The sequence below is a fragment of the Sphaeramia orbicularis genome, chromosome 3, assembly GCF_902148855.1.
Source record: "Sphaeramia orbicularis chromosome 3, fSphaOr1.1, whole genome shotgun sequence".
Lineage (NCBI taxonomy): Eukaryota > Metazoa > Chordata > Actinopteri > Kurtiformes > Apogonidae > Sphaeramia > Sphaeramia orbicularis.
Window position 1 is genome coordinate 39,640,510 of NC_043959.1, and position 15,959 is coordinate 39,656,468.

The 15,959-nt window shown below is 39.7% G+C and overlaps 1 protein-coding gene across 1 annotated transcript in view; it reads left to right on the plus strand.

The window, feature by feature from the left end:
• The first annotated feature begins 1,836 nt into the window (after positions 1 to 1,836).
• Positions 1,837 to 15,959, plus strand: part of atosa (atos homolog A) — a 36,394-nt gene continuing 22,271 nt past the window's right edge. Inside the window, exon 1 of the mRNA XM_030130804.1 lies at positions 1,837 to 3,134. Coding sequence (XP_029986664.1) covers positions 3,104 to 3,134 — 31 coding nt within the window. The 5' untranslated portion in view covers positions 1,837 to 3,103. The remainder of the gene's footprint in view (positions 3,135 to 15,959) is intronic.

Consider the following 15,959-nt stretch of genomic DNA (forward strand, 5'->3'; position numbering starts at 1 on the left):
GAATACTTATTGGTTCGTGCTTATGAAAATGTTAGACTGGGGAAAAACTTGTTGGAAGTACAAGACTGTGACCTTGGTCCTACCATTTCGGGGAGTCAGGATTAAGACAGCGGAATTTTCCCTCAAGTGGTGTGTTTGGTGAGTGTGTAGTGACTCTTATAATCACAATGGGCCAATGCTGGACAGTTGTATTAATTTAAAGTATTTGCTTTTTTGACAACAGTAAAAAAAAAAAAAAAAGCCTAAATCTAAATAGCTTCCATATGACATATTTTTATTCACCATTATTAATCAGTAGTGCTTCCTTTATTTAAAAGTATTCTTATGTTTTGACATTTAATGCATGCTGACATCCTCTTAAGAGATTTTTTTGTTGTTATCTGTGTTATTATTCCATATTACAAGTCAACAGTTTTAGTAATGAAAAAATAGTTTTGAATTGTGTTTTTTCTTGAGTTAATATAGGCAGGACAGAAAACTTTGAATCTGTTAATCTTTCTGTAACTTCTTTCAATTGAGATCTTGCTTCTTAAAATGAGTCTATTTAAGTATCTTTTACATCTAATTTGCATCACCAAACTAATAACCAAACAAATAACTTTCAATGAACATTTTGAACAAAGGAATCTCCACTCTATATTTATTTCCTGTTCTTAGTCTTCATGTGTCTGATTGTAGTTGTATCGTTTTGATTCACTTTGGCTCTTCTGACTCATTTTCAAGACCTAGTTTCAGAACAGGAGCAGCAGGTTACAGAAGAATAGAAATTTCAGTCATACATCCACAGTGAAACATAGCCTGCATTAAACAAAAACAAACATATAAAATACTACTACTGATTTTAAAGGGTACTTAAAAGTGTCATCGACAGTGCTCCTTAAAACCATCTCTAAACAGAACTCAATTCAGTCAGTCTGTAAAATCTCTACATCCACATTCATTTTTGTCCCATTCATTCAGATGGTCCATGTGGAATATGTTTGTATGTGTAAATTTTTGAATTTGTATATTTGTGTGATTTTTTCCACTGGCTTTTGCCCTTTTTTGTTATTCAGTGTAAAAAGTGCACAGTTTTAGAAATGAAAATAATCTTTGAAACATATTTTGGTTGAAGTTCATATAGACAGGGAAAAATGTATATATGTCTTTCTATAAGTCTATCAGTTTAGAGTTGACAGTTTTTATTTGTTAATATGAGGCTGCTTCACTATCTTTCGTGTGGATTGAATCTAATTTCTTCCTTTTTTTTTTTTTTTTTTTTTTTTTTTTTAAGTTCTCTGTCTTTATGTGTCTGATTGTAAGCTTCAGCATTTTGGTCATATGTTTTAAAATGGGTTTTATAAACACATTTTTTTTTTTTTTTTTTAGTATTTAACCATTCTTGTCCTAACCAAGACAGCAGCAGCAGGTAACAAAGGAATATACATTTAAGCCACACATCCACACTAGAAACAGAAAACATCACCAATAATTAAAAAGTGTTCCTCGTGACCATCTCCAAACAGAACCCCATTCAATCACTCAGAAAAACCTCAGCATCCATATTTATCATTTCTATTCGTTTACATTCACTATGTGCCATACTGTGTGCACTTTTTCACTGGCTTTTATGCTTTGTTATGATTTCTGCGTTCTACGACGTGTAGCAGCATCATCCTTACATACACGATCTTTGTCTCCGTACACGACAAACAGGCCAGAACAAAATGTTCACGTCGGAAAAAAACGAACCTTCACGTGCACACGTGAACGCGCACTGAATTCTACTGACCAATCAGCTCACAGAGAGAACCCCCTCTCTTTGTTTTCTTTTACTATTCGGACAAAGGCTGTCATCGTTTTTAGTGACATTCTAGCGGAATATTCATGTCGGTGTTGGGTTTTAGGACCAGTTATTCCTTAGACGCGGTGTCGCTTTCCAGAGAAGTTTTGGTCGCAGTTGTTAAGTTGGTGGTTGCTATGGCTGCGAGTTCATGCGAGGCTGGCAGAGAGGGAAGTGACGAGTGGGGCTGTTGTTGGGACACGTGACTGGAGCTGCACTGATCTGTTTTGACAAGCAGTAGGGAGGGAAGTGAGGAGGGGAGACAGACTGTAAGCATCACGACTAGAAGGACTCACTGTTCCTTTCATCCGCAAGTCGCTTGACTAGTATTAGTATCGGTGTAGTCCGCTAGTTCCACCAGCCGGTTAACCTGTCAGCACCAAACAGCGAGAAGTAGTCCGCACTGGGCTCGGGAAAAGCGCCTCCGTCGTTACCGAAGCGTTCGGCCAGTAGTCGTGCTATTTGTAGTCGGGTTGAAAAGTTTTAATGAAGATCACAAAGGAAGTCAGCACAGGTGGCGTTTCTATCGTGAAGTAGATGGCGGAGGCTCGAGTTCGGTGGATGGGTAGAAAGTGGACAATATCCGCCTGATGCCATCCGTTATAAGCACGAGACGGTGAATATGTTCCTGTCGTAAATACCCAAACCGTCAACGGCATCGGTGGACGCGTTCGTAGCTGAGCTGTGGCTACCTGCGCTGCGTTGGGGGTTGGGATGTTTGCGAGGTCCTTGTCACCATTGGCTTAACCATACTGTAAGGATAGGTTAGTTAGTTGGCTGCCGTGTTTGGTTTTTTGAGCTAACACTGCTGAGTTAGCATCCTCCTATTCTGGCACTGTCGCTGAGAGGAGCCAACGTTAGTGGAGAGAAGACAGAAATGCATCGCGGAGCTATGGTTCAGGTGGTGGAATTTGAGACGGACTGTAAGAGTAGTCAGTTTCAGTTACCCCCAGCCAGATTGATTACCTGCTAGCAAGCATATTGACAACTGACTAACCGCTCGTTGGCATTCGCTATCAGCTGTCTTTGTATTAGTCAGTTGAACAATACGGTGCGACTCGATGGACGCGTACAGTAGCATGCTAACAAAGCAATGCTTTGTTGTTGGATAGGGGGCAGCTGGCACCAACACACGGGCTTCACAGCTGATATTATTGCTTAGCTAATTCAGCAGGTCATAGTCACTGTGGGTTTCGGGTCCAGACAGCGTCGTGCTGCTGTCAAAGTGTGTGTGTGACAGAAGACCCAGAAGACCCTGCCAGAGACACTGAAAGCAACCTGATGACACTGGACAACATGAAGCCTGAGCGAGGTATGTGGGACACCAAACAGATTCACACGCATCTTTTAGTTGACCTAATGGTCAGCTGGTGGTCAAGCTGTAAATTCACAGCTTCACTGGACTAACTGTACCCATTCCTCTTGAGAGGGAATCAGGCCGGGGACTTATGTAACAGCTGGTCAGCTTGGTCACTGGTTATGTGAATTAACAAAGCCTGACCCGACTAAATGAGGACATGTACATACAGCATGTATTAGCTGCTCCATTTCTGGACATCAACGCTTAAAGCCAGCTGTTTATTTTCCCTTTGTGAACAACAAATAAAAAGCCAGCAGAATCTCACATCACACATACCACTCCTCTTTTTCCTGTAGGTCTTGTTTTGACACTCTCTTGCACCAAGTTGCTGCAAAATGTTCCTGACACCCACCCTGTTGTTGAAATAAGGTCCTTACCTTATGCTCTGCAACCTGTTTACATGTTGCTGTATCTGCAGAGGCAAAACAGGAACAGAGGGGACACCCTTGTTTGTTTTAGTGTAATTATGCTAATTTTACTACTGCAGTAATTTGTAAAAGATGTGTGATCTGTACCTACTCTTCATGCCTGCTTTAATGTAATAACAAGCTGTTGTATAATCTATCTTATTCTTTAAAATGAATCAATCATTTGCAGATTGATTGTGCATGGCTATTGGCTCCTTGATGAGTTGTCAGCAACACAATAGGTCGTACTTGGAATCAGTGAAGTGGCACTGTTCTCTCGGTCATGATGAGATTAACTGCAGTCGATCAAGGATAGTCTTTGTGTTTGCATAGATTATGAAACTGCAATCTGACTGCTGACTGGCCCTAGTGGGATCTGTTTAAAAGCACAGTATGATGGTAGTAGGGCTCCTCAGCACACAGAGTAAACATGCCCCCTATATGGACTTAGACTTTTAACCCTATCCTTTCTTTGCCTTTAAGATCCTAAGCCTTTATATAGATTCAGTGAGCCAGACATCTATAACTGGTCAGAGCAAAGGGCATGCTGACTGACACTGTACAGTGTAATTCTATCCAAATCATGCAGCATAGCATGTTGGGTCAAGTGTGAATGGTAAACAGTAAGAATGTTTGACTTTATGAAAGAGAACTGGATAAAGATGAGAGGAATGCTGGGGAAGGTGAAGAAGGATGATGTGCAGCAAAGGCAATCTTGACCGGGTTTCAAACCAGTGACATTCTTGTTTATTTTCAGTGTCATGCACCAGTGTAGTATTGCGCTGCCCACACAATGCTCTTAAATCAGATAGTAAGTAGATAATTAATGTATGTGTTATAAAGATCAGAAACTGTCGGTCTGAGGTACATTACTAAAGTGAGTATGTTCTTCACCCTTCATGGACTCTCACCAAGTCAGACGGGCTCCCTTGCTGTTGTGTTCTAATTATGAAAGCTCCTGCCAGGAGAAGCTGCTCCACAGCAGTAGCTCCCTGTTTGACAGAAAGACAATGTGGTGCTATTGTTATTTGGAACATACTGTACCATTCCTGTGGTGGAGATACCAGATTACTTATATGTAGCTGAGACGCCTTCTTTCTCCTTCTTCTCTGCTCTCTACAAGGGTACTGCAGTGGTGAGAGGAGCTGTTTACTTAGTAGCTGGACCATAAGCAAGGTCACGTAAGTTTAGCACAGGGTAGCCAGTGTCACTGTCCTGATGCTCAGCTTTGGGGTCCTAGGAGAACCTTAAGTGCTAGACATGTCCAGACATGTCTTTTACCACAGTTCTCACAGGCTCTGACCTCATGATGAGGTGGGTTTGAAAAGTCAGAGAAAAACCTTAGTGTGGGTGATGGGTTGGTATAATTAGGGTGAGCCCTGTCATAGAAAAGTAAATGTGCCAGTACTCTTCACATTAAATGGACCCCTTATTTGACAGATGCGACTATAATGGCTGTGTTACCAGCCACTGTTAAAAAATAAACCAAGAGAATTTAGACATCTCTCCAAAACAAAATAACTCTAGAAAAACAATATTAAAATCCCATATGAGAACAAAACATTGCATCTACCAAAACATAATTATTTTAATCTTGAATTATTCATTTGTTTTTGTTCAGTCTCTTTTAAGTAATTTTTCATGTCAGGTTTTTAGTTTGAATCTTATTTTTTAGAAATATGTTAGGTTTTACTGAATCCATGTTTCTCAGGTATTATGAGAATGTTGTAAAAGTGCTCAATATTTCAGATGTAGTTTTTATTTACTATAGGAAAAAGTAGGTTCGTATGAATGTCCAAAAGGAAATTTATACTTTTGTTACGCAGAAACTTTCTATTCTTTATCTCGCACCTCTTTGTGGAGTTTTGTGAACCACGCTTTTGTTCCAGAGGTAGAGGACAGGGACTTGTTAGTCTCAGGGGCCTAACCAGAGTCATCTGACCCCCTTGTTTTTCTCTGAGTTGAGCTCTGAGTCAGGACGACATTTGTTAGTGTGTGAAAGTGTGACTGTGCGGTAGAGGCAGTGCAACAGATTGCTGTTGGCCTTAATAAGCGCTGTGCCGTTGGACCCAGTGGCTCAACTGACAGCTTTTACAGGTCCTATAAAGAGCAGCTATGGAAAACCCAGTCCATGTTTACACCAGTCAGGGAAAACCAAGCTTCACGTATCAGGTTTCAAACTGTTCCCGATGAGGTGTGGTTAAACTGGGATTTATTTGTACCCTTAAAAGCACAATTTTGGTTTGTTGTCTCCACGTGCTGTTTAAAATTAGTCTGTTTTCCATCTATTGATGTCATTTTTACAACCAGACAATTAAGGCAGGTAGCAAATAAAAAAATACGTTTTGTTATTAGATAACATGAGATTATACAAAGAAATGTATGAAGAAAGAGCAAACAATGGTGAGTGAGTTCCTCCTCCTTTAAGTCCCAAACCACAGCTCCCCTTTTCTGCCTCTTTCTGTCTTTTAGTCACAACTCTGAACAATACACACAGATGACCTCAGAGGTAGTCATACTGGAGAGACTCAGTCAGCTGGCAGCCCTAAGCACTCTGCATCTGTTTCTCTGTAAGGTTATTTTGTGTGCTGCATGTTGGTGCTTCCTGTTAGGAGCCATTAGTCCTTGAAGGAGTTGAATACCACCACCCCCACCCAACCACTGCCTGCCTTCTGCTATGGGCTCAGCCAGATTACAGCTGCCCTGAGATGTCCCAGACGCATGCGAGGGGATCACAGTATTCACTTTCCCTGACGAGAGAACTAGATAACACAGACTGACATACACTGTTGTCCTGTACAGCACCTGTCTAGTCCTGTGCGGTCTTTGTTTCTTCCTTAGCAGAGATTGACCCCATAGCGAGAACCAGATACAACAGGTGTTCACTTCTATTAGACTCCGCATAATATAAGACATTTCTTATTTGTCAGCAGTGTTGGGAAGATAACTTTTTTAATGTGATAAGTAACAGATGACCAGTTATCCTGTTAAAAATGAAGTAAGTCATAGTTTTACTTACTTTATCAAATTTCTTTGATTGTAATTTTCTAACAATGCTTTGAAATGGTCAATACAGCAGAGACACTGTGCCACATCAATAGCCATTTTCTCATTTCAAAAGGAAAATAATGCTGAATGAGCTTTTCATTGATAATATCCAGATGTAACCCCCTTATACCCACTAACTTTTTATGAGTAACTGTATTTTAACTACATATTTTTCTCATTAACTGTTACCAATTAGGTTAGGTTAGATTGAACTTGTCTTTGGTTCCACACAAAGGAACAGGATGTACTTTTATAAGACGAAAACACAATTTACACAAAAATCATAATCAACAATTGAAAAAATAGAGTAAAAAACTGGAGACCTTGGGTTCAGCTACAGGCAATTGATCCAGGTCATCAATTTAACTCCTTCCTCTGAATATTTCATATAGATATATTTTTTTGTGAATCTGAAATACATTCCTGATGGATGCAGGTTAAAATTAGGAGATCTAGGGTGTATTCACACCTTGAAAGTCTTTTGGTCCACTTATTTGATTCGAATTGAATGCAGACTTTATTTTTTTCATTTTGCATTCTCATTGCACTTTTTGCTAGTGGACCAAAATTTGTAAACAGAAGCACACATGTGACAAACTGCGCTGGCATTTGACAGAAAAGTCGGGGGTGGGGTGAATCACAAACCGGCGGGTGTTGATGAAAACAAGCATGGAGGTCCTACATGCAATTATCATTTTCAGAATATATATTCTATATTTACAGACACAAATTTACAAAAATAATGTGAACTGTCAAGAACAGCTCGTTTGGAGCCAGTTTGTAATATGGACATCTGACCAAATGTCAATGAGACGTTTAATCTCCTCATTGCTCGACGCCTGTCCACGGCTCATGGCTGCTGCTATTAACTCTGACTACCCGTGCGGTTCGGCTACTTCCAGCAGCTTCAGTGGCTCGTCAAGCACAAAACGGCACATGGTTCTTTGGTTTGTTTTGATTCGAATCAGAGTTCACGTTTGTATTCACACCTAAAAAAAGTCCAGACTTTCCAGGGAAATAACTGTAGTCCGTTTTAAATGGACCAAATGAAGTAGGTCTGAATACACCCATAGATAGGCTACATTTATTGTAGATTTTAATGCATAACTCTGTTACTTTCCAACACTATACTTCCACTACTTCTATATACTACTACAGATAGTGTCTTTTCATCCTCATATACAACTGTTTTATTTCTTTTATCAAACCTATTGTAATTCCTTTTCATGCAAGCACAGTTTTACATTTATCGCTATTAATTTTCCAACAACCACTTCAAGTCAACATAAATGTTACTGTGCTTTGCCTTTTCAGTACAACAGCTCTACTCCTGCTGACCCAGCTGTACCGAACATAGATATCTGACTCCCCATTGTACAGCAAGATTCAGTGCTGCCTTTCTCAATACTGTGAGGACATTCAGCTGTGAGTTACTATCTCAGCCTGTGGAGTAATCAGCCTAAATCAATGCTGTTGTGACAGGTTTGACTGTAAGTAGCCTAGCCGTGCCTAGCTGCTGCACAGGATTGGGCCCCCAGTTCTCCCAGTCTAGTAATGCTCTTACATAATGCTGGGACATTTTATTTAGCTCACATGCAGATAGATTGTAGGCGCACAGTAACCCTACACAGCTTACTGCTTTATGTCACTCAAGTGGGCTGAATGCACACTGGAGCACATAAAAGCAAGAGTACATATTTAGTACAGCTTATCCATATGAAGGTTCAGTGTTAACCAGTTATATGGACACACCATCCAGACATAGTACTGGACTGGCTGGAGCTGAAAGTAGCACCATGGCTCGTATTTCGGCTGCCAAGGTGCCACTGAGCTAGTGATGTAATTGCTTGTATGTGCGTCACATCCTCCCGCCCCTGGGGCTCCTCATAGCCAACCAGCAGCCAGCACTGCAGGAACAGGAAGAACCATCTGGACCTGGCGCTTTTTTCATGGCGGGGGTGTTGAGATGAGGACGATGTCTAAGTTTAAAGGCAGAGTAGACAAAAATTAGAGATGAGAACATACACCCTCATTCTGCTGATCTCTCCTGTGTATCCTGAACTCGGGCTGTATACAGAGAAAGACAATGCGACGTGGTTTCATAATACTATAAGGCACATGAATCCAAAACAATCACTGGACTGTCGTGTTATTTCTGTGATGAGTCAAGGAGAGGAGACGCACCTGACAAGTCCTGACAGCAACTGGTCATTACAACCATCAGTCACCTGTTTTTATTCCATCCCTCTCTGAAAAGACTTGATTGGCCACAGTCTGGAGATAGAGCTGAGAGAAGGTGCAGAAGTTTAGTTTTTTCTTCTTTTTTTGTCGCGATTTGCTGAAAGGTTAGAATGGAATTTTTGCCAAATGACATCAAATAAAAATCACTTGCTCCTTCTTGAACTCCAACATTTTAATAGCTTTTTTAAATTTATTTGTATTTACTAAACTTGGCATAAGCCAGTCAAAATTTCTTACCTCAGGGCTTAGTTTACTCTTTGCATCCTTTGTAGTGCATCATTTGTTTCACTCTAATGTGAGTAGCTCAACTTGTTTTAAGCTCTATAGGACCAGCTTGTCTTGCACACAAACCACACAATAAATGACACAAGCCTGCATGCCTTATATGAATGTTTGGAGTATGATTTTGGCATGCCTCACAATGTCTGGTATTTTTGTAACAGAGAAACCCCAAATGACAGCTTTTTTGTCCGTCTCAGTAGTGTTTACATATGGACATGTTAGGAGAATGAGCTTGTTTTTGTTTTTCAAAGTCTATAAGGGTGGGAAAGCCATAAACTTTTTTTTCTGTCTTTTTGTTTTCCTGATTTTTATAGTGAAGACAGAGCCAAGTTTCCCACCCCTTACTGCACTGTACTTTTCCTATTCTATCCTCCTCTTCTATGCTTCTCTCTCGTCTTTTTCTCTCCTCTAGTCTGAGTCACACCACATTGACTTCTGCTGTAAACCCTCAGCACTTAACACCCCCACCATCACTATCTGCAGATAATATCTAGGAAAAAAACATTTTGACAGAAAGAGAGCATAAATATAGTTTTACTTACTACTAAAACACTAGAATGAAAAGGTAGCACAGACTGGCAGATTTGGTTACTTGATATGGTTACTTGATATAGATGTACTTTCACATATATTGGCATGTATTTTTTTTTAAAAATTGAACAGCTTTGATAAAGACAAAAATGTTTACACTTAAATTGTCAGTGGAATTAATTATCAGTTACAGTTAAAAGGCTTCAAAAGTAAAAGTACATGCCTATTAGTGTTCAAAGAGAAATATTTTATGTTAATTTCCGGATTCCAAAATAAATGCAGAACTAAAGAAGCTTGTCTTAAATGTCACTTGGTCCTTATATCTGGTTATTAATATTAAAATCAGCTGACTGTTCAGATTGAATGGGTGAAATCCTCCTCGGGTTTTAAGTTCTGTTATCAGACACCACACATCTTTAGTTGCAGAGTGTTATGTAAGCCAGCACTTCAATCAGGCTCACTCAGAAGACCTACACAATATGCTTTAGAATAGTAACAGGACGACCAGTTCAGTTTGTGATGTTGTACTTGGTCACAGTAGTGCTTTAAGCAAAATGCTAACACATCAACTATGGCAACTTGATGGCTCGTGGAACATATGTTGAATTTCCATAAATATATATAATCGTCATCGGAAAATGTTTACTAAGTGGCATGAGGTTTTTTGCAAAAGATTGAATGCGAATAGAGGAAATGGAAACACATACTTCTTAAGGTGATCAGCTGTTTACTGTGTCTCTCCAGATATTCCAATAAAATGTGAAAGCATGTCTGGTTGTGTGGACTGATGAGGAGACCAGATTACTCCTCTGTTTCATCTATGAAAATGGACGTCACAGCAGTTTTAGATGGAACACAAAAGCAGAATGCTCAGTTTCCTCTGCTGTTTTTTAGAACTACATGTTATACATCCTACTTAACAGAGCCAAGATTATTGGCTCCCCTCCAGTTTGTGGAAAAGCACATAATTCACAGTTTATGGAAACACAACTCCTGTTATTTGTGTTGGTCTTAGTTGATAACTAACACTAAACATAAAGTAGGCTCGTGAGGATGATGGGAATTTTGTGGTTTTTTTCCTAATTATAACGAGAATTATGTTATTGACAGTTTCTTCTTGATGATAAGTATCTCGTCTAATGTCATTGTCTTCCGCTTATCTGGGTCCAGGTTGCTGTGGCAGCAGCCTCAGCAGAGGAGCCCAGACAGCCCTCTCTCCAGCCACTTCCACCAGCTCTTCCGGGGGAATCCCGAGGTGTTTCCAGGCCAGCTGAGATGATAATTTTATAGATGCGTGTGTGTGTGTGTGTATATATACACACATATATATATATATATATATATATATATATATATATATATATATATATGTACACACACACACACACACACACACACACAGTAATAGTTGACATTTTAGTTTTAAACAAAGTCTGACAATAGATGTTTTCTTTTCTTATACATAAAATTCTGTTTAGGTGCTTCTATGAAAGTGATACCTCAAAACAGGACATGGGGGCTAAAAATTCAAACCAGATACTGTTATGAAGCAAATTTGGAAGCACTTTGGGTTTGTTTTAAAAATAAATATTTACTGAGATTAAGGCTGCACGATTAATCGATTTTAAATCGAAATCGGATTCTTTAATTAGGACAATTTTTAAAAAAGGGAAATCGTAAAATCGATTTCATCTCTCTCATGCCTCCGGGCCGCGCGCCTCCGCGTGCCCGCGGGCTACCGTAGGCTCTTCCTGTGACAGCGGTCTTTCACAGAAGTCCGTGTAATGACCGGACGTTAAATCTGTTCATGAACCCGCAGTACGTATACCAATATAAGCCGTGGCTTCACGCACGGATCCCGCAATTGAAATATAACTGCAAGCGGATCACTCATCTTCCGTTGTCCCGGATCTGTACCGTACTGTCTTCTTCCGAACCGGGTCCGGGTCTCGGGGTCATCAGCCTCAGCAGAGGAGCCCACACAGCCCTGTGCCCACACACATGCACCAGCTCCAGGGATAGAATCCCTCCAGTGTGTCCTGGGTCGGTCTATTCCACGCACGGATCCCCCAATTTAAATAGAACCGCATGGGGAACACTCATATTAACCTGGTCCACGCACACACGCACGACTGATGCCTGTCACTGACTGACACTGGTATCACTTCTGTGGGCCAGATACCCAGAAAAGAAAGAAAAAAAAACTTTTTTTTTTTTTTTTTTTAAATAATTAATTTAGTCCTCTTACTTGCTAAATTTTTCACTCACTAATGTAAGTTCTGTAACACAAAACCAAATATTATTTATGTTTTGTAAGATGTTGAAATTTATTTAAAGCTGTTAGATAAATGTGGAAACAAAAAGGTTGTAACAACTATCAGTATTTGCTCTGATTTGGACATTTTCTTATAGAGTATTCCCCCTGACAAACTTATGTTATTTTCTTGTTGTATACATTGTTTGTGTACTCTACTTCATTTCAAAGATTTAATGAAGAGAAAAAACAAAACAAAACTGTAGGTTCATCACGTGATCCCATCACAGCTTTGAGGTCAGAGCAGTGGCTTGCATTGTGGGCTGCTCACGAAAACGACATGTTGACTGCTGTTGCCTTTTCTAGTTATACCCAAAAATCGAAATCGAAAATCGAGTTTTTAGAGGAAAAAATCGGGATTTTTTTTTTTTCCAAAATTGTGCAGCCCTAACTGAGATAAAAGAGAAACTATTTTTCAGATAAAACACTTTTTTTTTTTAAATATTTTTTTATGCAAAAATCTGCATTTAACACGGTAAAATGGACATGAAAATTACGCGCTACAATTTTTTTGAATATCTTTTTATTCTCTCACAGGTACATTTGGGGAATCGAACTAATTATGAAAGGAAGGGTGTTTCACAAAAATGACCGCTGTTGCAAAATCACTCACGATTTATTTGTGTTTAACTGGGCAGGTTCCACGTGCAGCATGTGTGGACATGATGGGTTACATGCAAAACCTGGAATGAGACTGGCGATTCATGAAAAACCTGCATGTCTGGATTAGAAAAACCACTAGGATCGTCACATTTAACAGTGTCTTTATTTATAATGGTATATGACCATTTTCACTCATGTTTTCCAGATCAAATGCACTGACACTTAGATAGCTTTTCATGTCTCAATTTTTGGTCCTATTTTTGGCTCCAATATTTTATTAAAAGTTCATTAATTTTGGGATGGCTCAGAGGAAGAGTAAAATTTATTTTGCATTTATCTGAGGTCATCATTAGGTACATCCTGGGGGGAAATATGTCAAAATTTCTCTTTTATTATTAGGTCTAAATAGCTGGCAAAGTGTTAGGTACCAAAATGAACCCAGTTTCATAGAAGCACCCATTTATATTTTGTCAAAATTAATATTGTGCTACAATGTATTTTAATTATGTGTACCATCCTAAGCTCAAATTCACCAGCTAATATGGTCCTATAGATATCCATAGAGTGATAAGTGATAAATCCCAAATGTGAGTGTTGTTTTAAAGTAATGAAATCATGATTACACAAACACACCTACCCTCTGTTAACAAAGGACACCTCAGGGGCTCATTGTGGCAGAGTTAAGCACATTGTTTATTAACAACAGTGTGAGGTTGACTTAATTTGAGACTCATCACAACTATCTTCTTTCCTTTTCTCCATTGTCTCACCTCCTTCAGTCCAACAGCTGGCTTCAATATTGAATGAGCCGATTCCACTGAGTATCACCCCCAGCACTGCTTCATGCTCTCACTAAACCACCTGACAGTCAGTATGTCCTGTTGTACTTGGTTAAGGTTCTTTTCCGCTACTTACTGAGATGATTTTAGCAGTAAGATATTGTAATTCATGAACAATGCACTGTTAATAAATACTTCTGTTGAATGAGAGTCAACAGAGTTTAACTTTAAGTCTCACATGCATGCAGAAGAAGATAAATTATTAAAAGAAGTTATTCAGTCAAACCTATCATGAAGTTAATGTGTATTTGGCCATGTTGAAACTTTGGCCTTGTGTCTCAGCCAGTTAATTCTAGCGACGAACCACCTTGGTCTGCTTGTGACACAACTGACACACTTTTCACAAGGCCATGGAAATGCGCTGCTCGAGTTGCTCAATTTGGACACCCCTTTCAGGAGCGGTCAAAGGCTTGGGCATTCATGATTGACTGGGTGGCTTTGGTTACCAAGAGACACTAGTTTGTCCTACTGCCCTAGAATCCAGTACCCACAAGTGGTCACATTGCAGAATTGAAGTGCTGTAGGAAAGATTTAATGTTAGATGTGGCATTTTTGTTGAATTAAAATGACTAAAGCTGAATTTGAAATAAATTTTTAACCAAAGTATACTGTTAAAGCAGGTTTGTGGCTCAACTAAGGTTTAGAAATTTCCAATTTTTATCTACCTTGTCCAGCACTGCTGTACTCACACCATGTCCTGTTACATAACTGGTATTAGTTAGACAATGAGTTTGCAAAGGGCTGCTCTTGCCTGAATAAGAGGTGCTTAGGGGCCCCGACTCCAGTACATACATGTGGGCAGCATTAAGTCAACAAGGACACTGTGGTGAACACAGCAAACCACAGGTGATGGCTTTTACAATTTTCTTTTGACATTACAGGGAAGGAGAATGGGGAAATAAGGAGGAGGTGAATCCTGACTACAATGACCCACTTGAAGTGATTTTACGTTTTTGTGGTCAGTGGCAGGCTGTTTACTGTAGGTTTTCATTGCATTTTAACCTACATCCCTCTGATTTAGCTAATGTGTTGTTAAAGGTGTTAATAACTGAACTGAAATCACCTGGCTAAGTCTGTGGCTGGAATTTAATCCTGCAAGCTTTTGGCACTCCTTCAACCATGGTTGCCTACCCCAGAAAGACTGCCATTGTTAATGGTGCTTATTCATACAGTGTTGACCTAACACTGTAAGAAGGCTGAGTAGCACAAGAAGTTGGGAAATGGGATTTGTGTGCATCTACACAAAATGTTTACTTCAGATTAGAAATTTGAAACTGGATGACCTTTAAATCCTACATCAGAAAACATCCAATTTGGTATATTTGAATGGAAATTTGACACTTTTGATAACTTTTGGCTTCATAACTTTTACAGGAAATGATTTTGCATCTTTTCTATGAATGCTTACCTCTCGTGATGAAAGTACTTTTACAATGGCTCAAAGCTTGTTTACCATTCGACTTATGTACCGTGTCTGAATTGTTCAGCTGCTAAACAACACCTTGGTTTGCAGCAGACAATAACGGGTGTGTATGTGAGAGCGAGGGCAAGGTGGTGGTGTGTCAGTCTGGGTCGAATGTGTGTTTGTTTGTTAGCAGTGGGAGAATAATAGCAGCTGAGTTCACAAAACAGAAGAAGAGTTCTCCTCAGCTGGAACTATACTAACAGCCCTCAGCCAATCAGGGCCTGTTGCTATGTGTGCTGCGAGTCTGCCCCTTTGTGTTGCAGAGGGGGAGAGAGGGACACACTCACAAATACATCATAGACTTTTGAGGGATCATCACAGTAAATCAAGTAGGAGGAGGCTCTAAAAGTTTTCCAGCATGCAGGCTCTAAGGACAGCAGCTCTTCGGGGGGAAAAAAACAAGATACTAGTTTTTAGTATTTAGTATAGTTGTTAACTTTCAAGACCTAAACAATGTATAATGATAAAGTATGCTGATAACTAATATGAAACTAGAATTCAAGATTTGAGCTGATTCTTTGACATTTTTACAGTGTTCAGAACAAAATCAGTTTCTTGGCAGACCTCACCACCACTTCCACTGATTTGAACATTGTAATACAAGGCAGACAAAAACAGGAAAGGTGAGCTGGCAGTGACGTGTGATCCGTGTTATAAAACACTGTGGAAACGCAGTTGACCCTGTTATTACAATTGATGTCGAGCAGCAATCCTGTGATGTTTTACCACGAAGGGGAGAACAACAGTACATGTAGCAGGACAGGGTTACCTTCAAACATACTCGAGTGGCGTAAACACCGAGACATCATTACGCAAACAGTGCAACACACAGAACATGATCACCTAAACACAGCATAACAGACTGTTTCAGAGTATATAATGCAAGGACATGTTTAGTCAGAGCGCCACAGAAAACAGTCACAAGCTGTGTATATACCACACACTCACCGCACAAGAGGAGCACTAATTGTCTTAAAACTCTTTGTTGTCAAACTGCAGCTGACTGTCACATACATACAAAGACGCATATTGGTTGGTGCAGCTCAT